General features: G+C 42.6%; 1 protein-coding gene across 1 annotated transcript; it reads right to left on the minus strand.

The window, feature by feature from the left end:
- Positions 1 to 993: 993 nt before the first annotated feature.
- On the minus strand, positions 994 to 23,778 carry ppm1h (protein phosphatase, Mg2+/Mn2+ dependent, 1H). The gene is made up of 10 exons (XM_083666093.1): positions 23,442 to 23,778; positions 18,024 to 18,189; positions 16,781 to 17,134; positions 13,000 to 13,112; positions 12,761 to 12,845; positions 12,424 to 12,542; positions 8,866 to 8,929; positions 7,121 to 7,228; positions 5,052 to 5,203; positions 994 to 3,697 (listed from the first exon to the last, which is right to left on the minus strand). The coding sequence occupies exons 1-10, from the start codon at positions 23,672 to 23,674 to the stop codon at positions 3,550 to 3,552; spliced, it is 1,542 nt and encodes a 513-aa protein (XP_083522219.1). The 5' UTR covers positions 23,675 to 23,778; the 3' UTR covers positions 994 to 3,549.
- Positions 23,779 to 24,193: the final 415 nt, after the last annotated feature.

Genomic DNA, 24,193 nt, shown 5'->3' on the forward strand with positions numbered 1-24,193 from the left:
ATTCAGAAACATGTATAATGTTATGTCTGATAAAACAATATTTAGAGAGCAATATTATAGCCTTCTGAATCCCTCTGAATGGAAAATTAGACTTCATCTCCAATACCACTGTACTCCGGTAAGGCGTAAGTGTGGCTCCTATTTGTAGCTTCTGAAACACGGAGAGGTTATACATTCACACAGTAGGCTGCATATAAACCCCTTTGTGGTGTATACAAATTGAAATAAGGGTGTGTAAAGCCCAATTAGGATGAGGTTGAATTTCAGCACAGAATGCTATATCTAGCCAGCAACTCCACATGCATTTATTTTACATGCCTGAAGTAGACTAAACTAGCATTTGGGGGTTATGTCTGATGTGCTATATTTCAATGTGGGAAACAGTCTGATGGGGAACATACTCAATTCTTTCAATCACACATTCAAACATCAATGTGTAGTTCAGTCTAACACTGCTCTGGGAGTCAGTGGTGACAGTGACTGGTGGTATTACTACATGATGTCACTCTGGGAGCACTGAGGGCACCGAGACCCCAGGGTGTCCCTGCTAAGCTAGGCCCCTGCGTTGAGATGATGTGGTGAGTAGTGGCATCAGAGCAGCAGACCTCCTCCAGACAGGGCAAGCCTCCAGCTGTCTGATTCCCCACTACCCCCAGGGGGCCCTCACAGGAGCACAGCTCTATGCAGGAATCAATCACCGCCTCTTATGGCGTTTTCCATCTGGCTATAGTAAAAATCCCTGTGCTTTGCAGACTAGCGCACTAAAGGCTCCCTTGAGACACTGTCATCTCTCTACAAGACTTCTGTGTAGTATGTTTATGCACAGTGGCCATCCCCTGTATGTATCTGTATCTGAATGCCCTGTGTGTACAGTACCATCTGTCTGTACATATCACTGCTACTGTACAGTTAAAGGTCTCTAAGGAGGTAGATGCTTTAAAGCAAATAGATATTTTTGTAATAACTCTCTCTACTACAAAGACATGTTTCAGATTTTGTTTAATCATACAGTATTTTTAATCAATTTGAAAAGTATCTCTTCAAACATTTGTTTTATTCTACATTGCACTTAAGATTCCAAAACATTACAAATGCCCATTGACTTCATTTGTGTGTGTGTGAGGGGGGAGGGGGGGGGGGGTTACAAAAATGTACACACAATATTAAAAAACAGGAGAATTGTTCCTGAATTATCCTGCAATGTATTTACAAAATGTTACATTACGCTTCATTGAACCTCTTCTGTGTCATGCTTAAGTCTCTTTCATCTCTTTCCACATTGCTTTAACAGCAGGCCTGTCATAAAGGAATTAAGATGATGATTAATTTTAGGGGAGGAGGATCCTTTAACAGAAACATGCAAGTACAGTAAAAAGGTGTGGATGCCGTCTGTGCCCCAAGGCCCCAAAAGGATTAAGTAACAGTAAAAGGGACAGAAAGTTTTGTTGAGATATAATAGTTTGATTAGAAACATTGTGGTCTACATGAATACACATGTATCAAGAACACCCGCCAACACTGTAAAGAAAACAAACCAAGGGACACCTAAGTCACTTAACATGCCACTGACGCATCATCTGAGTCACAAGCCTCTCGACAGTTTCAACACCATTAATGACTGAGGTTTTTTAGAGCAGTGGCACTAGTGGAGGTACTTAGTGAGGAATCTGTAGAACGGCCATTAGTGTAGTTACTGGCTATAAGGATAAGCCCACACTCCATATTGCAGCAAGAAAGTGCCTCTAGTATTACAGGGGTGTCCATCAGTACAGGTTAATAGTTTTGTAAAGAGTTGTGTTAAACATCAATAACAACACATAGCTTCCTGAGTTTTGTGACTTATGTTTAGTACACTACGAGCAAATATAAAAAGAAAAAAGACAACATTCAAATCAAGTTCAGATGAGCATTTTTGTAGCACAATAATTTCAGATCTTGTGTGTTTCAAGTATTAGCAATGTGTAACTCATAGGCTTACTGTACCTAAAATACAAGCTTGAGATGTGCCTGTGCAATTAAGCATTGATGTCAATAAAAACAGATTAGCCTTAAAAACAATCTCATATCTGAAGTTAGGGTAAAGACCATTCAGTACATTGTCCCTAGTTCAGGTCATACTCATGTTGAAATATAGAAGATTTAATGGGGAGTTTACTCAACTTACTCTGAACAGAAGCAGACTAAGCAATATCAATTGTAGGAAAACTGGTGATGAATGTACTGGATGAATATAAGAATGGCACATATACCAGTAAATGTTGTTTCAACATATTTCAAATGTAAACAAGCGCGCAAACAGGAAAATGCATACGTATGTCACATAGAAAAATTAATGGTTAAACAAGGACCTTCACTTTTGTGTCACAAACAAGGAAAAATCATGAGGTAGATGGTTTGATTGTGTTATGAATTAACTATATTCTGCAAAAATTCAAATGGTTAAGACATTTCTCAGACTTTGATTGTATCAACACTTTGTGGTTAAATTAGATTAGCTAACATCCCAAATGTAAGACTTCAATCTTAGGGCTATGCCAATTGAATTTTTATCACATTCTGCACATATCAGAAACTGATGGTTAAAATCCCATTAGTGACATGTTCCTTGCATTAAACACATGCATCTTCACATCTGCAGTCAAACAACTTGAACCTTGTGTGTATCTGTGTATAATGATGTGTATTATACTGAAGTGGTGTTCAGATCCATCAAGTAAGCAAAATTGAGATGAGAATGATTACAGATCAAATCTGTATTTTAGTCACCTTACACTATGAGGAACATCCATGCTATGTCTCAAAGTGCAAAGCTACAATATGTCCAGAGTCGGATTGCACTGTTTAGGTCAGTGATTTGTGGAGGCAATGGACAGTTAACCTTGGTCAGTAAGAATACACACAACACACATAACATCAAAGGAACAGAAGAGGTTTGATCACGACATATATATATACATATACACACAACAAACTGGGTTTATACACTGTACAGTTATTGAACAAAACCATAGATATCCAAAATCTTAAGGATTCATTTGTAAGCATATTTACATGTTCACATTCATAATATATTAAGAATATCCCATCTAAAAATTATAAAAATCAACACCACCTTGAAATGAGTCCCTTCCACCTTCTCTTCCATGACTAAGTAAGGGATTATTACCTCTGAAAGCAATACCCTTTCAGAAGAGGTTTAGAGAAGATTAAGCTATACAGAAACCATACTTAACACGAAGGATTGGTTATGAATTGTTCAATATGGCTCTAACGGCCACATGATCCAGATTGGTCACTGGTGTCTTTGCAGCACAGAATGAAAGAAGAAAGTAAAGGAACACTGGGAAATCCTGAGATCTTCCTATTAGAAGAGAAGCACAATGCTACCCTGTGCAAGTTTGGGTCCTCAGTATTGGAAAATCATTCCTATCGAAGTACTGTAAGAGCACAAGGGCACTGGTTTAGGCTTTGGGGGGAGTTACAGCTTTTAAGGATTGGTGGGCTATGGGGCAGACAGTCTTGTTTTGTGTCCCAAAGGACTCAGCTTGACTAGGTCTGCCGATTACCATAAATCAGAGGGATGATGTAGACTGAGATGTCATCCCCTGATCCCAGTCTGTCGTTTGATATCCTCCAGCCTCGGTCCTTCAGCACCCCTCGTGCTCTCATCACAAGGTCCTGAGCTGCCATGGTGTACCTGAGGTAAACAAGGTAATGCACAGCCATTAAGACACAGGAATAAAGAAACAATGGTACACCAAGTCAAAGACCAGTAACGTAGATTTTTAGAACCATATCATACAATGTGTGCAGAAAAAAGCAAGAAAACATAATTAATTAAAACCCCAGAATGAAAAAGCCCTGGGGCCTCAGTTATAACAGTTGTGTAAATTTCACGTTAAATATGTGCGTACTTTATATATGTGCCTACTTTTCTACATTGAGATTTATAAACGATGTGTACGCCACACATATGCACGTTTTCAATTAGAAAGCAGACCCATCTTTAAAATATGTGCACACGAACAAGCTTCACTGCCCCACCCCATTAACACCCACTTACAGTCCCCTGCATAAGTAATGGGACAGCAAAGCATTTGTTTCTTCTTTTGGCTCTATACTCCAAATGTTTGGATTTGAAATCAAACAATTACTATAAGGTTAAAGTATAGATTCTCAGCTTTTATGGTATTTGTGTCCATATTGGTTTCACCATTTAGAAATGACTACACTTTTTATACATCCCCCTATTTCAGGGCACCAAAAAGTAATGGGACAGATTCATGTAATGTCCAAAAAGAGCACTCATGTTTAGTATTTGGTCGACAATCCTTTGCATTGAATACTGTAGCTACCTGAAGTCTGCGACCCATTGACCCCACCAGACACTGGGTATCTTCTCTGGTGATGTTCTGCCAGGCCTGTACTGCAGCCATCTTCAGTTGTTTGTTTTGAGGTGTTTTTGCTTAAAATCTTATCATCAGGAAATTGAATGCATGTTCAATTGTCTTTAAATCAGAATATTGACATGGCCAATCCAAGAACCTTCCACTTTTTGACCCTGAAAAACTCCTTAGTTGCTATGGATGTATGATTTGAGTCATTGTCTTATTGTATGATGAAGCGCCATCCAATGAATTTGGAGGCATTTGCTTGTACTCGAGCGGAGAAGATGTTTCTGTACACTTCAGAATACATGCTGCTGCTGCTATCAGCAGTAACATCAATTAAGATAGTTAGCCAGTTCAAGTGGCAGCTATACATGCCCAAATCATAACACCACCTTGACTTTCCACTTGCAATCACTCAACTAGTGTCTTTCCTGTTTTAATACTTAATGAACCACCAAGGCATCCTCAAGAGAGGAACACCAGAGTTTTCCATGACTAGTCTCACAAGCTTTCCATTTACTTCAGAAAGATTTATCCAAATGTTTAGAAATTAGCGTAATTACAATGAGATAACAGCGTTCACCTTCTCCAAATAAGAGTGGGGTGAGCGGAAGTTCAACTCCGTCTGAGGGCAGCAGCTGTGCTGTGAGTGGAACTTGCCTGTGCTGGTCGTCAGGGTCACAGTTGGCCAGGAAACAGGTGACTGCCCCTGCAACCTCCTGATTGGAGAGTACATCCCACAGACCATCGGTCCCCAGCACCAGGACATCATCAGCCCCATGTTCGCACTGCGTCAGTGGGTACACTTTGACCTAGGAGAGGTGATGGGGAAAGATTAGTGAGGGATGATCAGACCTTTATTTGGATACATCCCCTTTTGCAGCCTCCACTCTATAGAGTTTCTAGATGTATAGCTACATATCTGTAAACTATGGCCTTGGTGAACAAGCTACAGAATGTGACTCATCTGTGAATCACTCCCTTATGCTCACTGTGGTGATCTTCTACCGTATCTGTCTTTTGTCATAACAGTAAGCTCAAGCCTAGAGCTTACACAAAGAGATGTACAGACGAGTGCTATTGTGGAACCTACCTCTGGTATGCCACATTATTTCTACTCGGTTGGTTTAACAAAAGACATCCTATGACACAGTCACTACTTATGACAAGTAATTCCCCCTGGCCTTGGTCTCTACACAGTGTGATAGTTTGGATCCATTGTACCCTTACTGTGCTGGCAGAGTGAATAATGGCAAAAATGTCACTTGTTTCTCCATAGGAGGCATGTCACCTCACACAAACTGCAAGTGCTGGCACTAAACAAACACAGCATGACCACTGTGCCCGTAAAAGTGGTTGTGAAAGAATCACAATAACTTGCTAATGGGTTATGAACCAGCAATTTGTGGTGGACCTTATGATCAAAAGTCAACAAGGCGAGGCAAAAATGAATGAGTACTTATTGACCTCTGCAATAAAAAGCCTAGAATAGATGGTGTAAGATGGCATTCCAAGAATCTATATTACACAATACAACAGTGAGATATTAACACCATGGGTCCTTTCAATTCCAAATTTCTACAACCCCCCTTCCCTTACTCACTCCTATCGAGTGAACCCTTCAGTGACGTTTTGATGACATCTCTGCAAGTGAACCCTACCTGAGTGAAGGGGAGCCTTTAGTTGGCGCTGTTTCATACCTGATAGCTACCACAAACATTGTTGTGCTGGGGTGAATTTTTTACTTAGTGAAGGAGATATTTGGAGGGGATAGAATTCTCCCTTCCCTTGCTTACAACGGAATGGAAATGCCCTGATGTTCACCACCATCTTACATCTGGGCACCCTTTGAGTGAAGGGAAGGGAACACACCGCAAACATTTATTTCAGAATGGAAAGGAGCCCAAGATGCCTTAAAACATCAGTGACACACTCCCACTGCATTTGACCTTTGACCTAACCACTGACGTTTGAACATGTGATCAACAGGAAGTGCCATGACCTTGAGTTCACTCAGTGGGAAATCACTCGCTGCAGAGTTCTATAGTAATTTACATCTTGTATTCACGCAGTACATGCAATACAGTCTCAGAGCCACTGCAAAGGCAGACGGCTCAGCAATAGGGGAACAAAGGTTCAAAAGAAGAACTGAAACACAGACTGCACACTGAACCATGACTGAACTCAAAGGCCAATGATTTAAAGATCAAGAGAATGTGGGAGCTTTGCAATTACTGGAGTCATGAGGTATGTGTGCAGTGAGGTTAGGAGGTGAGAACTCCTTTTAAGACTGATTTGGGACTAGTACAGTATATGACTAATGACTTCAATAAAGACCAGAATGGTTGGGTGGAATTTAACTTGGTTTCCTTGCATTTCATCATGGCTCTGAGGTAAGCAAGGAATGATACAACACTGGAATTGTGTTATCATACTGACCAAAGCTAAATGTTGATCCCAGATTACAGATATGGAAGCTATAGAGCACAAGTCCTCTATGGCTGGACAAAATAACAAGCTACTGTCCTGTAACATATGCACTTATGGCAGCACTCAATAATACTGTCTGTGACTCTTTATCTCTTATAACTGGTGACTCAGGGGCTGATTCTGACTTGTGACAAAATAAAACATTCTAAAAATAGGATCAACAATTGCAAAGACGTCTATGCATATTTTCCTGGTTATATATAGATGTATGATAAAGAAAATAGGCAGTGTTACTATACCTCAGGGCAACAGGAGAGGAAGGGCTTGATGTAAATGTTGGAGTCATGCACTTTGAGCTCGTGGTCTCCAAGGCCTCTGGTGACCCCGATGGTAGCTAACACACGAGCCTATGAGGGGGAGACCATCAAAGAACTGTGTCATAAACAGAAGCTTTTTCTGTTTTTCTGTTTTGGCAACAATCACTGATATTTGGGTTCATCTGCCCCTGTGAAGTCCTTTGATGTCTGTATACTTCACCCAAGGGTTGGGGTCAATGCTATTTTACCAATTTATTTAGTGAATAGATTGAAGTTCAAGCCATGCAAAATCCCCATTGAAAATAATCTTTCCCTAATACGTGAAATGAATTTCAATTTCCTGCATTGAAGTTGAAATTAAATTTGGCCTGGTCCTGATATACTTTTCCTTCTGTGTACCGTACTCTCTTCCTGTCTCATTTAAGGCCAAACTGCCTCCACTCCCTAACCTATAAAATGAGCCCCATGGATATCTCCCCCATGGACCTGTCACTGCAACAAGATACTGGATAGTTGAGAGGAAACCTTATCTGCATGAATGAACAGCATTTAGGCAAATAAACACAATAATAAGCTCCTCTAAATAATCAGAATGTTGTGGTCGCAAATGTAATGGGAGTCATTGTTCATAGTACCATGAAGCAAGTCAAAACATCTCTGCATCTTCTGGTTCCATTGATCCTTAACAATCTCTTCTCCATTCTGAGACGATGTCTCATTTGTACGCTGTGTGAAATTCCTTTTGATTCCTACTGTCTGCACATATCGCCGCCGCCTCTAAAAACGGCTATCGGCACAGGGCTGGGGAGCAGGGCTAATTGAATCTATATCAAATAGGAGCCATGTGAGGAGAGGGGGAGAGAGAAGAGGAGGGAGAAGAGGAGCATTGGAGCCAGCAGTGGGCTGAGCTGAGGATCAGTATGCTGCGCAGATGCCGAATGGAGAGAGAGGGAGCGTTTCAAAGTGGCGGCAGAGCTCCTCAGGCATAGAAGGAGAAACATCCTGGGATTAATTGTTGAGCGTTGGGCCCCGGCAGGCTGCGTACAGGGCTTTGAAGTGCTCTGGCGTTCCTCTCCAGCACAAAGCCCCCTCACTACTATCTTCCCATCCATCTCTCCGCCTCACTTCAAAGGAGAGACTTGACGTGGGCACAGCCAACTGAGTAGGTCAGGTCATCCCTGTATGTGATGAAGGCTTAGTGTGGTCACAGACAGCACTTTATGGTGACATCTGCCCCAGTCAACACAAAGACACGCTGACTGCTGTATGTCTATGTGTCAGATGGGGGGCAGAGAGGCCTGTTGCAGGGTGAGATACATCCATATTCTGGGGAATACTATAATAGCCTTTACACTGCTAGCCTTTAAGCATGCCACAATATACACCCTGTTAATCATTGTACTACAGTAAAGGTCACAACTATATCACAGCTTTATCTTGACCTCTCCTACATGTAGCCACTCAATGAGGACATAGGCAGTGGTTAATGGGTCTGAAACAACTTTCCAGACACCCATGGGTCTCAATATACCTTCAAAAAGCTGCAATATTCCATAGGCAGATCCTTATGGTAGAGTGAGGCCTAAACCATTTCTGCAGGCTGAAACTGCAGTCTCCTTCACAGAGTGACATGGGCTGACTAATGGTGCCCTGGCGAGCTTTGATTACAGGCGAGCCACAAGGCCGTGGGAGTAGCTCTGTCAGCAGCCAGACGAACGCAGTCTTACCTTCTTCCCTTCACCATAGATTAGGGGAAACTTCAGGTCGTCGTCCTCGATGGTTTTATACGCCCTGCACAGAGGAGAGGAAGCTTTAATGGGTTTTTGTTTTATGGCAGGCAGCGTACGCGTGCCCTGGAGATACACCGCCCCCCGGCCTCCCCGTGGGACAAAGACGGAGAGTTGGGGAAAAAGAGAAGCTGAAAAAATCCACCCAGACAACACAGAAAGAGACAGAGCCTTGGCATATTTTTCATTTTTTTCTCAGTGATCTTGTGAAATGTTACTTTGTGACAGTGTATGAAATGTCAATGAATGTATAAGATGTTCAGACTGTGTGTGTGTGTGTGTGTGTGTGTGTGTGTATGGGGAGGGGTGATTGATGCAGGTCGGACCTATATTCCCTGTGTTTAAACTACCCTCACTAATGAATAATTCAGCATCATCTGACTAGGAGTAGATGGAGATGCAGAACAAGGGAGCAGACTTGAGAATCTAAGAATGCTACAGAATATGCAGTACAGGTCCCAAAATGCCCATTCCATTTGAATGGGACCATCTATAGTATACTCAATGTTAAAATCCATACTGTCTCCCTTTAGCAAAAAAGCCAGCATGCTCTCACACACACAAAGATTATTGTCCATTATTTTTCAATCAAAACGTTCCTTGCTAAGCAGCAGTTACAGTACAACTTTATCTCAAAACAACTGCCTACTGACTACAAAATCGAAGACCATTTATAGGGGAGCAGGCTTTTGCCTTTCTCTGTTCGAAATACACACCTGGTCCGGTGAATCTTAAAAACACAGGCTTTGTACAGAGGCAGTTCATACCTTGTCAAATGCATTTCAGCTGTGCTAGTGTAAAGAGGATTAGAAGGAACTGGAATGGTTTTTAGATTACTGGTTCCACTCGGGGAGACCATATGTTTCCACCCTGGGCGAACAGTTACTGCTGCACTCAGCATTTTTGCTGTGTGGCTATCGCTGTGAACGCTGCCTGCCTCGGAGTACAGAAATACAACTCTGCTTTAAGACTCTAGTGAGCTGAAGCTCTTACAGGCAATAACACTTCAGAATATAAAACATATTTGTAATAACTGTTCAAATGAATAAAATTAACAAAGTACTTCGGTAATTTCTCTCAGTCTCCCCTCTCCCTGTATTTGGGTGTGTGTGTGTGTGTGTGGGGGGGGGGGTTGGTTGGGCAAAAGAAAAATGTGTTACACTTATAATTATAATTATGATTTTCTTTTCATGCCCTCCAATTAGGGGAGGGTTGGGGCAGGGGAAAAAGGGACTAGAAATTATGCAAGCAATGCTATCGCATAGAACTTAAATTCTATTTCCTAATTTCAAAGCTGATCTACCCCTAAAACAAAAATAATAATAATAATATTAATAATAATAATAATAATAATAATAACAATAACACTTCAGAACCCTATATCTTATAACCCTATTATTAACCTCCTATAACCCTATTTCTTTCCATTTAATAATTTCACCTTTAAACACTTAGGATTCATACCGAAAAGCCACAGCTTCCTAATATTTCAAAAGATGCCTTGCAGAAATCTTTATAGTCTCCCTATGGGGACAGATTCCCACTTAAGGTGTATGTTTGCGGGGACAAGCTTTCTGTCGAGCTTGAGATACACTGTCTGTGACAGCATGACAGTGACACATTAATGCTGTTATAATAATACCTGCTCCCACTCGCACCTCTGAAACACAGCCTGGTTGTTGTTGTTGTAAAGCAGGGTGCATTCAGAGGCCACATTGTTAAAAACTGCAACATGAAATTCTTTAACATTCAAGGCCTCTCTACCGACCGTCACAATGTGGTCTGTGACGGAGGGGAGTAGGTGGGAGGGTGTAGCAACTTGTCTGTATCAGCCTCTCTGTGGGCGATGAGAGATGGCCAGGAGTGAAGTGATCTCATCTCTTTAGAGCAGGGAGGGCTAGTGCTAGGTGCAGAGGGATGACAGAGAGACATTTCCTATACGTGCTCAGCATCCTGATGCCTCTCTCTCTCACACACACACACACACACACACACACACACACACACACACACACACACACACACACACACACACACACACACACACACACACACACACACACACACACACACACACACTAATAAACTTTGGGGTGACATTGAGGGGGCCGGTGGCAGTGGTGGTTGACTGAGTCAGACAAATAGACTGTTTAAGGCAATGGCTAAAATAAACGTTTGCCCAACCTTGACTATTAATCGGTTGCAGTGTGTGTTCAGAATTAAGGTGAGCCAGCAAAGTGGATGAGGAACCATGACCTCTCCAAATACACTGTCTACATCATACTGCCTCAGTGGGAAGAAAATGAAGGAAGAAGGGGAAAGGAGAAAAAGAGGGGAGGGAAGGAGAGAGACAGAAAAGGAGGGAGTAAATCTGTATGACAGTGATGAAGGTGCTCAGATTCACCCCTCTCTCTCCTCCTTTGTCTCTGGGAACTGGGGAGGACAGAAGCCCAGTGGGCACTGTAGAGAGACAGCTTGAGTGTCATGATCTGTCATCTATCATTGCCCATACATACTTCACACAGGCCAGCCTCCCTCCTCCCTTCCCTTCTCTCTGCTGCTAGCTGGCTGCTGTGTCTGGCTGCTGGGGCGTTTGAACATGTAGAACATGCACACGGCTAAACATCCATCAACTGAACACGGCCCTAAAACACAGCCGCCCGCCTGCCATCCTTAACAACCCCCCCATCTGCAGTGCCAACTTCAGCTCACAGCCAACTGGGCAAGGGAGGGAGGGAGCCATGGGGGAGGAGGGAGGGAAGGGGAAAGGAGGGTGGAAGAATGGTCGAGAGAGCAGAGATGGAGAGAGAGGTAGGGTGCAGCCCTGTATTCTTTCATTAGAGCATGACCTTGATCACACATCCCTCTGAAGAAACTGGGAGTGCGTCTGCACGTACAAACTCACGTTCTTGAGAAATGAACTAACCGTGTTGCGGAGGAACCTTATCAAAAATACATCACACGTGTCTCAGTCGGTGAGACGGCTAGTCAGTTCTGAGGTTCTGGACTCAATAAGGAGCCGCGCTGACCTACATCTGCACTTCTTAACAGCACACAGAATCGCATTGAGAACGTGCCAGCACCCATTCATCTCTCCTCAATCACCTCTCTCCAGTCTGCCTCTGTTCTCTCAGAACTGAGTGAGAGGCGACGTGGAGCTGCCTGCGATAGGGCCACAGCAGCTCTGCCCAGAGACCACTGATGAGGTGTCCCTGCCATTCACAGACACACAGAGCGGATAGAATGGTTTATCAGACCATTTCCTATGAATCGAAGCAGTACTGCCTGACTGACATTGATAGACTGGTAAATGTTGGGGAATGAGTTCAGCAAGATAAAGAGATGGCTGATAAAGGCTGTTATTTCAATAGTGAGGCACAGCTAGTTGTGAAATTATGAAATGTTACGGTACAATGTGAAATCATGCTCTTTGATTACTTACCTATGCCCACAAATAAGTATAAGTCAATGAGACTCAAAGGGTGGATAGATACCCACCAGCCAGACATTGTGAAGTCTCGGTACAGCATCCGTTTGCCCACCTCCTTCCTCTGTACCCTTCTGGGGAACTCCAGATGTGTAAACTCATTCCCTAACAAGTGGGGCTGCATGTAGGCCTTTGAAAAAGAAAAGAGAGAGAGAGAAGAGATTGACATGCCCAAGGGATGGGAAAAACAATTGCCTAGTCTATTAAACCAGCGAAGAGATGGGGCAAGAGAGCTAAGCATAGTAACTGTCTCAACAGGAGGGGAGGTCATGTCTTGTAATATCTGACAGCTGTACTCAATAGTATGGAAAAACTTCAGTGATAGGAGATTTTGTTGTCCCCTCCTACCAGAAATTGCAGTCGCTGCCTCTCTGACTCAGGCGTGAACTCTGTTGACATGGGGATGACCTCTCCACCCCGGATAATGATAGCTCTGGGAGGACAGAGAAGACAAAACAATGGATGCTTATTTTGACTGTTCGACTCGTTTATTTTATGGAAGGCTATATACAGTAAGAGAGGGCAGCAGGGAACTGAATCATGCGTGTATGCATGTGTGCATGTGGTATATGGCACGTGTGTCTCACCTGCTATCCCCAGCATTTCCCACGTAGAGCTTCCCAAGTATGAAGCACACAGCAAGAGCAGTACAGCCCCCTGAGATGTTGTAAACAAGCTTGTCTCTCTCGAGCTGTGCATCCTGAATACATACAAACACACACATCATAAAAACACAAACCTGTGCATATGCATCTAAAAAGGCAAAAGCTTCCTCTAAAACCATTGCAGCATAACAAGGTAGCACAAGCTGTACTAGTGAGGGCTTGATGTGGAGTAAAATACTTGCAAGAGTAAAATGCCATAAGATGTATATGATTAATTATGATAACAGCATCATAAGTCAAAGAGCAATACAATGAAATGAAAACCAAAAGATGAGGTAAAGTATGAGGGACTACTCGTTATTACACTGGTTAATTAGATAGACACATTTTGTGCGAATGAAACCAAGAAATGATTAAAAGATCTATGCTATTAATTCATTAATTAGATTAATGTTAATTCATTAAATTAATCTGTCACTAAATTAATCAAAAAGCTAATAAAGTTGAATAGGTCTCCACAAAATGTTGTACTCTGACTATTCCATTATTTAACCTTTTCCATCTTTGAAACGGACGACACTACCGTTGAGAAGTCTTGGGGTTTGAGGCACACACCAGATCACAAAGTTGTACAAGAAAAATACATTTCAGCATGTTATGAGTTATTAAATATTGTTGGATTATACATTTACTGTCTCTAATGTTATCTCCTGTGGAAAACACACTCATGCTAAAGCACTCTCACGGTCTGCTCTACTGCTGATTATCAAATATCTGATTAAACCTGTGTGTGTGTGTGTCTGTTTGTCTGTCTGTCTGTCTTACCCTCCAGTAACAAGGCCCACAAGTGCCAGCCCCAGCCACCTCCTTCTTATCCCCACCCCTGCTGTCGCCTTGGAGGAGGAAGACATTTCTCAGGGGAGGGGGGAGGAGGAGGAATGTTGTGAACAAATGTGTCCTTCTCCCAGGATGAATTATGAAATCCTAGCAATGCATACATATTTACCCTGCTATCAAATGCCTGTGGCTGTAGGGAAGCCTTTAATAATGAAAATGTCTGCATAAACAGCTACACCTTCCATATGACCTCAGGAAGGCAGTGGAAAAGCTGTCAAACAATGACATCAAAACCAACCAACCAACAGTTAAGGCAAGTCAACAGTTTGTGTTAAAGGTTGTGAGTCTCTTCCTGGCAATATCTAGCTAGTTATAGAGGGGTACATACTGTACATAAATGTCTCATCCTCTCTTATTCCTGTCCTGTTTAAACAGTGTTACTGATAAGCCTCGATCTGAGCCACGTTTCTTTTTGATGTTTACATGTCCCTGTGTGTTTATCAGGCTCTGGCAGCCTCTCTAGAAACAGCCTGTTTCCATAGGAATGCGGTGATTCATGTCAGTGGAGAATTAGTGGCGGATCCCAGATAAGATAAAGCCAATGGTGAACTCTGGGATGGAGTTACTGGAATATGCACCACCCCAAATCATTTTGACAGATTCAATTTAAGAATGAGGTTCATTTAAAGTAGGATTAACAAAGAGGTGGAGAGAAGATGGACGGCAAAGTGCATCTTCAGGTCCAGACTAGAGCCAGAGGAGATGCAGAGAAAGAGGGGAAGAAGGGAGGAACAGAGAAGGGAATGAGAAGGGGAAAAGAGAAGGGTGAGGAGAGGGAGAGATATGCATATTGCCCTGTGCCTCTGCAATAGAGTGACAAATTGTAGAGAAATATTAATTTTTTTTGAGAGGGAGAGAGAGGGAGAGAGCGTGCATGTGTGAGAGAGAGAGAGCGTATATGTGAGAGAGTGAGTGAGAGGGAGATTAGCTTTATCGTGTTATGAAATCATGGATGGGAATGAGCTGAATATATTGTGAAATAGCCATTAAGATCTAAATCTTTCAAAACAGACCGTTGGATCAAAGCCAAAAGTACTGTAGCATGACCCTCTCCTCTCAAACGCAATGCCGTGATCAAATTGTTGATTTACTGTGGGAAGCCATTTATCTAAATAATCCTAAAACTCCTTGAGTATCACTACATTAAACAATGATTACAATCATTCACAAGCATTAAGCATCAACACAGCCTGAAATGTGCCCATGTGCAAGACGAATGGTACATCAATCAGTGAGAATAGCTTGTAGTGGCACGAGTCTACAACGACAGAATGGGTGACTGCACACTACCATCTAGTGGTCATGAAGCAGAAACACCTGAGACTAGGGCTGTGAACCTATTAATAGGTATTGTATACAGTATACAAGGTTGGAAAGTTTTGTAGTATGTGAAATAAAACATGTATTTCTAAAATGCCCGGATGTCATACTAGATTTGCCTTTCCATGTAGTATGAATTCACTTTTCTTTTTTATGTAAATTTTAGTCCCACAATTCAATGGAGATAATTGTTGTAGAGAAATTGAACCACTTACTATGAACAACATAGCAGCTACAGATGACGATTTCTGAATGAGATGAAAATTGTCACTTACTGCATATACTTTTACTATGTATGGCCTTAATATTATACAGTATAGTAAGGCAAGTATGTAGTACATACTTTTAGTAATCAGTAGGCAGTATCAGCATTCGGTCAAGGCCAAGGGCTTGTCTGTAAGCTATGATACAGATTCATCACAGTTACGTGACACAGGTTTCATATCAGAGATTTAACAATGCAGTATTATGCTGTATGTAATGAGCATTGGTTATGTGAAAACAGGTTAGAACCAGAAACTCAGGGATAGAGATCAGATCTCATAATGCAGTAGGCTCTCTGAATGATTAGTATTTCAGACAGTGATTCACCAGTAGATACCAGGAACAGAACTGGTATCAGATACCCTGTAGATGAGCACTACAACAGCAGAGGTTTGTAACTGACAAAGTCCTCTATTCAAGATACATTAGGCCATTGACCAATAAAGAGCAATGACCCTCAACCTCCCTGAGCCCTCCCTGGCCAGAGCCAAGGCTACACTGTTTTGATTGGCTCTGAGTCTGACCACTTGGCCTCTGTATGAGCTAAGTCCACACATCCACTTATAGCAGAACCAGATGGTGAGCATTTTTTGCCCTGCGGAGAGAGGGGAAAGTACATCAATCCTGGTGCTCCTGCAGACTGACTGGCACCATATGCTGCTGATTTGAAGAGAACAGTCACAGATAATGGATTAGAGGCAGAGTGAGGCACACATGCCGATGCTACACGTCTTATCGCTTGTGCCCAGCTGTTAAGACGCCCACTCCTCTCTCAGAGCTGAGGAGGTGAGGCTTGCTCATCCTAAATCAGAACTAGTTTGTAAATGCTGTACACAACCGGATATACTTTTTCTTCTTTTGGCTCTATACTCCAAAAGTTTGGACTAGAAATTAAACAATTAATTTGAGGTTAAAGTACAGATTGTCAGCTTTTATTTGAGGGTATTCGTGAATATTGGTTTCACCATTTAGAAACAACACTTTTATAGTCCTATTTCAGGGTGCCAAAAGTATTTGGACAATTAGCTTGACAGGTGTTGTGATTAGTCAGGTGTGTTCTGTCACATCATTTGTGCAGGCATAAGAGAGTATGTCCATGTCTAGTCTTGATTCTAGGCTTTGCATTTGCCTTTGGTGTCTATTATGTATGGTCATTAATGGATGCTGCCCTGTCCCTTATCTCTGCTGTAATCAATGGATAATAAAACAGTATAATGTGCTATGGTGTCCCTTGTTGAGTCGTTTTTTTTTTTCAGCCCTGGGCCTGGCCCCTATCTCTTACCATATCTTTGAAGGCATTCTCGATGGCTCCTATCACCAGGCTCTCATGCTGGACCTTCTTCTCTGTGAAGAAGCGGGTAGGCGGGGTGCTAGGGGAGCCAGGGGCACCTGCCGCCCCACGCAGTGAGGCAGCCCTGTTGAGGGCACGGTGGGAGGTGGGGGTGAGGTGGTGGTTGGTGGGCTCCTCTCCATGGCAGGTAGGGGGCAGCAGGGCCGGGTTACGCAGGATGTCCAGAATGTCCTGGAGATGATTTACAATGTGGTGCTGGAGGAGACGGGACACCACCACCGCCGCCCCCGAGCCCGCGTGGCCGTCAAACAAACCCCAGTAGTGGAAGGACAGCGCCTCGGAGTCCTGGATACACACACACACACACACTTTTGAGTACCTTATTTGGATATACAATGAAATACTGTGTAAAAAGGACCCCAAGAAGATTGGAAGGGAAAGCACCTTGAGACCAGGGTCTCTTTTTCAAGTGTGCCCTGATTACAGAAAATAATATTTTATATATTAATGACCAAAAACTAGCCGCAAAAGATAGGAAATTCAACATGAGCACCACCATCCATAAATTCACCAATGCAGTAACAAGGTTTTCCAGCACACAGCTTTGCTACCTGCTATAGTGCTGTATGTTGGTCTGCTGTACTTCAAGCAACATGTACTCACCACTGGGCAGGTTGCAAAGGATTGAAAGCTCCTCTCAAACAGCCTAATTCATACTCTTCTGAGTGATAATACAAACCCATTGAGGTCAGGCTGCATACAGAAGAATATGCAGTTCAGTGTTCCATTGAATAGGTCTGTTGTGCCTAGAGAAACCTCTTAATTTGTATGCTAATTATTTAAGGTACCTGGTAAATGAAAACGGCTGAACTAATTGTTGCAATATTCAGGGGATGTGTAGACAACGGCATGGTGAGCAGACATACGAAATGGCATAAAAATTGTTAACACCGATCAGCCAATATATCTCTCTATATATAGCCTATATTTTTCTGTAATCAGGGCACACTTGAAAAAGAGACCCTGGTCTCAAGTGAAAAAAATATGAAATTTTTTCTTACAATCACAGGTACAAAAAAAACACAGTCTCCCCATTACATACTTGCTACCGATAACAGCTGAAACAAAGCTTTAGTTTTGTTTAGTGGACCACTGCTCTAGTATAGCTGTACAGCAGTATAGAGTACTGTACTGTAAATATCCGACAGAATGAGGGGAAAGTGGGGGGACTCACTGTGCTCTCTCTGAGCCCCAGGCCCTCTCCGTTGGGCAGGGAGGACCTCCTCCTGGAGATGGGGGTTTGGTTGGGGGTGGAGGTGACCCCCGGCCTCCTATTGACCACCACCACCTCACAGCAGGCCTGGTCCTCATTCAGAGTGCTCTTCCCCGCATTGATCACCCTGAGAAGAAGGAGAGAACACCACATCATGAGGACCCAACGAGAGACAAGAAGCATGGGCTGCGGGAGCTCTCTTCAGTAGACTTTTGATTCTGTTTGACAACATTAGTAAGTTTGAAGCTCTGGCAGAGCTAGGCCTTTTCATTTACAGTTGTATCTCAGTGTTTAAAAGTGACAGTCCAGCCAACTCCAAATGTTCTGATTTCAGCTACACACTATCCCTAGGTAACAAGAAACTCTTATGTGATATTAGGGTTGGGGGCAATTGTAACAGTGTTTGGCAAGTCCTGGGTTCCCAAGGACTGCACAGATGGGAGTGACCGCTACATTTGACCACACTGTGAATCACACTAATCAGTCTGTGACTCGACAGTGGGCATCGGGTTATTAGCGTTAGACTGTTATTTAGCCTACCTGTTCATGACGTCTCGTTAAGATGTAATTTGTGTTTTGTTGATCAGAGAATGAAGACATTATTTTTGACGAGGATCCACCATGGGCCAAAACATTTGTTACCAGTCCCTCAGGATTTTGCGATCGCATAATTCATCAACCATTCCTCGCGTATTTTGCAAGGGCGTACAATTTTAACTAATCACCGCACTTTTGCCGCATGATCAAAAACGTTGACCAATCGTTGACCAATGATTTTGACCAATGGTTCCACATTTTGTTTGGAGTTCAGTGGGTTTATTTGGTGTTTTTTTTAAGGGTGTTACATTTGCCCCCATGCCCCTCCTACTGTTAGGTACAACAATTGTAAAATCAGTTTTTTCTTTTTTCAATACTTCGAACCAAGCATATTTTTTAGAGACCTACAAATATATTAATGGTTAGTTCACAGATGTAAGTTTCTGATACCAAAAAATGATATGGTTGAGTGGTCTCTTGAGTAAGAGTGGTAATGGACAATTTTTACAATTGCCTCCAGTCTCCCTTACACTTTAGATTTCCAATGTGAAATTCTAAGAAAATGGCAAGTAGTTATAACAAATAACTTTCTTCAGGCTTGTGATAATAAACAGTGAAACTTTGGTCATTCATGATTCATTCCATGTGGGGCTACCTACATCATCCTAAAGCAAGGGTCCTCTCTCTCCAGCTAAGAAAGCACAGTGGGGTTTGGAGAACAGGATATTGACAGTCAAATTGGCAGGAAGAGAAGCTGAAGGTCACACAGTCAGATATTATATAATTGGGCCCTTACACTATAGGTGATCTCCTCAGAGTGTCCCATACTAAAGGTTTGTTAACAATGTACCCCTAACAGTGGCTTCAGACCAATAGTAAAGTGACACTGGTCATACTGTGGTTCTGATGGCTCAGTTGGAGCACAGTGCTTGTAACACTGCTGTGTGGATTTGATTCCTGCATGGACCGTATACTGAAAATGCCATATGTACAGTATGTGTTTACAAAATTACCATTTTATTACACTTGTATTACACTGGGCTGGGACTAGTAGCAAAAAATAAATGGCAATTCATAATTAATTTTCATGTCATATTTTATGAAGTCTCAAAGTCGTTTTGAACTGAAAGCCAAACCGACATCTTTGATACTGCACTCTGGCTGCATGCGGGGGCCGGTATGTTCTGTAGAGGAAGAGAGTAGTGAGGTGACACTAAATGACCTCTACCACTGCATAGCCTCTCATAGAGGATCATAGAGGATCATAGAGTCTCATAGAGGATCATAGAGGATCATAGAGGATCATAGAGTCGAGAAGATGAATGATCCCCTTGTGTTTTGAGTGCAGAAGGAACTCGAAGGAGACCCAGCCCCAGACCACATGCCTTGACAACTCAAGTGGTTCATATCTGATCTGAAGACACAGCAGTCAGGACCTGAGCAGTGAATAGTGTCTGAGACGTCAACCTTGGTTACCTTGATCAATGAAATGTATTTGTATAGCACTTTTTACATAGACACATGTCACCAAGTGCTTCACAACAAAAACAATACTAAACAATAAATAAAATACAATACAAACAATATGATCTAACACCGACCCATAGACCCCAAAAGTAAGCCAAGGAAAAAAAATATAGGCCACAGTGGCAAGGAAAAACTCCCTGGGAGGAAGAAACCTTGAGAGGAACCAGATTCCAGAGGGGCCCATCCTCCTCTGGCTGATCAGGTGCTGAACAGTAAACTAATGTAGTGTGGTACAAGAGTTCAGTGGTCCATAGTGATCTGGGCGCCAGAACATCTGGGCCTTGCTCTGACCTCAATAGGCCAATCGGCATTTGAACCCCTTTATTGAGCCCTTTTACTAGGTCTTGTGTAAACCAAGGAATGATGCTCAATGCCAAACTTGAGTAGCAGTTAAATGCTACAATAAATGTGTAGGCCAAGGGGGTAATTATTGGGTGATTATTACAGTCATTATCTGCAATCAATCAGCGCAGAGAAGACCAAACTGATGTCTCTCATTCTGAACATGACATCAGACGTATGATGTTCTTCCTAGTAATCTTATCTCACAAGCAAACCTGATCATTTATCAGATCAGACATCTCTTATGTAATCTAATTCCTTTCCTTTGTCAGGGTTTTTTTTAGAGAAAGCTCGACTTAATTCATCCCTCTAGCCCAATGAAAGTGAGTCACGCCTGCTGCTAAACGTACACCAAGGGATTATGAGGAAATATTTAAAAAATGATGACATTGCTCCAATTCCTGTCAACGAAAAGTGCATAGTTCCTCATGGGGATCTGCTCCAACTGGTCATAACTGGGCCTCTTTTTAGAAACAAAGAGAAACCACACAGGAACACATCATGCTACATCATGTGATAGCTTATCAGACATGTCTGTGTCTGTACAGTATTGCTCATGTGCTCTGTATGTGAAGATGACTGTGACATTCCTTTAGACATGCATGTTTACTGTCTTCCGGTCATCACAATGGCAGTGAACGCTAAACACAGACACACATATCGACTGAAATATTGATTCTTCTTCCATTGAGTTCATGAGGGCTATGTAAGTGCAGGACAGGAAGAGAGGGAATAAGAGAGAGAGAGAGAGAGAGAGAGAGAGAGAATATCATGAGTGGTGAGGCTTCATGGAAAGAGGGGGAGCATGTGAAAGAGGGGAGAGAGGAAGAGAACTATAGCAAAAGAGAGAGAGCACAGTATTCTCTGGCCCCCCATGTTAATGCTCACAGAATCTGACAGCACACCAAGTGAGTGTGCAAACAGGCGGGGTCAGGGCAGGATGCATTACACTGAAATATCAGTTCTAGTCTTTGTCAGTCCAATCTTTCATCAAAACAGCCAAGCCCAGCTCTAATGCAGCATTTCAGTTATATCACAGAGGGTGATTCCTTGGCATCTGATACTGTTTATTCTCCTAAGTGGATCTGTACAGATCACATCATCTCAATATGGGCCCACCGGCTCGCAGGCAGAGAGTGGAGAGATTTCACAATAACATAGCCTGCTGGGTCTACCAGCTGTTGACAAATCCACAGCAGTGCCTGCTGCCACAGACAGCTTCCCGGCACATGCCACCCCAAAGCATGGGCACAGGCTCCCAGAGAATACATTTATTTGTACAGTGCATGCAAGCTGGGGCTGTGATGTGTGATGCATCCAGAGTGGGCGCTGAACATGGTTTCCAAACATAGGCTCTTCCTTTTTCATTTTTGTGAATAAAATCTCTCCATAGAGGCTAAGCCTAGGGGAGTATACACCCCCATCATTACACAGTGGATTGAACTGGGATGTGTTATAGTGTAATTTAAAAGAACACCGCCCATATAGTATATTAAAGTAGTGCATAATTGCATTGCATGCACACCAGATTTCCTAACCATGACACTTCACCATGAGCTTCACCACTGTGTAGCCTTATGGTGTTATACCTTGTTGTTCTGTTGGTCAGTCATGTGACATTGAGGTGGATGTGTGCCAATGGTCATGGCGGCTTGAGATGAGAAGCATTTGCACATCTAAATTGGGTTCATTGTCAGGGCGCTGAAGTTGAACTTGTAACATTTAGATGCAGATGGACAGGTCCTGCACACAGTATGCTTTCAAAATGTATTAGAGAACAGTGAAATAAAAGTTCATCCTATCAGAGCTGAGAAATGACGAATAAATTGAAAATTGAGGAGGTTTGATTTAACGTTTAAGCTTGAGGAAAATAGTCAATCTCTCATAACAGAGGGGACAGACAGACTTTCAATAGCCTGAGGTAAAAACCTCAGAGTATCATAAGGTATAACTCAAATTGAGGTGAAGTGAAAATCAAAACCAGCCCAAGTCTGAGTGTCAATGGAAATTAGCATGTAGTCAGCTCTCAATCTCATCCCATCCATGATGATGACTCACACAAATATCTCTTCCCATCCCACAATCTTCTTACCTGTCTATTCATGTCTGTATGTATGCGCAGACTTCAAGTGATACATTTGTCTTATCTTATCTATGTGTGTAGGGAATGAAACAACTGCACTGACATGCATATTGGTTTCAAACCTACACAAATATCCTGCCAAAATGCAAATCAAGTCAAATGTATTCATTTTAAACAGAAAGAACATCTCTAGATTTTTTCATGCATTTGCTTTTTTTAGGGCAGCACAGACTGCCCTCTCCATGGAAGCAAAGTGAAGAAGTTAGCTTCTAAATCTGCAGCAGTGCTTTTACAGTATGTGGTTTTGAAGCATGTGGTTTAACAGCATGTGCAAGGAAAAATCCATGGCAGGAGTATAGTTAGACAACATAGTCATTTGTGTATTGACTAGGGAGAAGGCTTTTGGTAAAGCAAATATTGAATAAGCAAATATTGTAATTTGTAGGCTTACAGTTTCATTGTAGCTGACAAGAAGGAGACCGAAGCTACACACCATGTGTCTATAATAAATGTATTTTCGAGCCATGCTGATGGGGATGTCTTGTCTGCATCTATAAGCTATGGCACCAGTCATCAGCCTATGGTATGGAAGAACATAACGGTTGGCAATACAGGCAATATTCCCAATGCGCATTAATGTTTATGTTGAAATGTGATTTTGAGTAGCCTGCTATATTGGAACATAGATTAACCGTTTTTAATGCATTTGCATTTTAGACATCAAGGAACCTTGGTACCCTGTGAGACACCTGCTGCTACCTCGGCCGGTCCAGGTTCCCTTAGCACGATAATTTAGTACGCACAATAGAATGATGCTGATGTTTGCGCTCTGGTCCAGGTAGCGCACTGGGCTGATGTGAAATATTTTATAAAAATGGACGGATACTTACTCTGCATAACCAGTGGCCCATTGCAGTTTTTTGGTCTCTTTCAGTATGATTATCGGTCGCGCAATATGATCCGCTGAACACTCTATTTCATCTAATGACAGTCCAAGAAACTCCGGTCTCGTGTACGGGTATTTCAGCGGCAAATCGGAGCCACCGAGATGTTCACCATTCGCACCGCCAGCCATAATTCCTCCCATAAAATTGGCCACCGCTGATTTCACCCGCGTGAGCATGTTCTTGTCGCAGCGGTGTGTCCGAGGGTTGCAATGCACTGGTCCCCACCGAATGTCGCCCTTGCTCGGCGACGCGTTTTGCGGACCGAACGGGTCAGTATTCACCTCTCTTATTCATTCGGTTCAGAATGAACGCGGAAATAAACTTATGATGCGCAAAGTCATGTGACAAACCGGGTGCTTTGGACGCGACTCGCGCAGCCCGCTGATTGAGAGTAGCTTATTGTAGGTCAAAGGTGCAGTACTGTAAGTATCCAGCAATGCAGCCTACCTTGAGTAAAGGTACAGTAGCCTACATTCAACCATGAGTGTGCATGCCCTCTGAAATGCTCCAGGCACAGCCGCTCAAAACAGGGTGAGCCTAGTCTGCAGACAGACCTACAGACAGACCTGCAGTCCACATTTTCTGTCTGAGAGAGAATTTTCTGTTCATTCTATGGCAGAATGACAATGTCCATCTCTGTCTAGTTGTGCTAGTTTGAATGGGGATGTATAGGATGATTTTAATTGTTGCCATGT

Source organism: Argentina silus (genome assembly GCF_951799395.1).
Source record: "Argentina silus genome assembly, chromosome: 3".
Lineage (NCBI taxonomy): Eukaryota > Metazoa > Chordata > Actinopteri > Argentiniformes > Argentinidae > Argentina > Argentina silus.

What these genes read in the sequence shown, in the direction of transcription:
- ppm1h (XM_083666093.1), bottom strand. Translation starts at nt 23,674, where the DNA reads ATGCTCACGCGGGTGAAATCAGCGGTGGCCAATTTTATGGGAGGAATT. An exon ending in GACTTCACAATGTCTGGCTG is followed by an intron (nt 8,930 to 12,423) that starts GTGGGTATCTAT and finishes TCCTCTGTGCAG; the next exon opens with GGCGTATAAAACCATCGAGG. An exon ending in TCTATGGTGAAGGGAAGAAG is followed by an intron (nt 7,229 to 8,865) that starts GTAAGACTGCGT and finishes TCCCCCTCATAG; the next exon opens with GCTCGTGTGTTAGCTACCAT.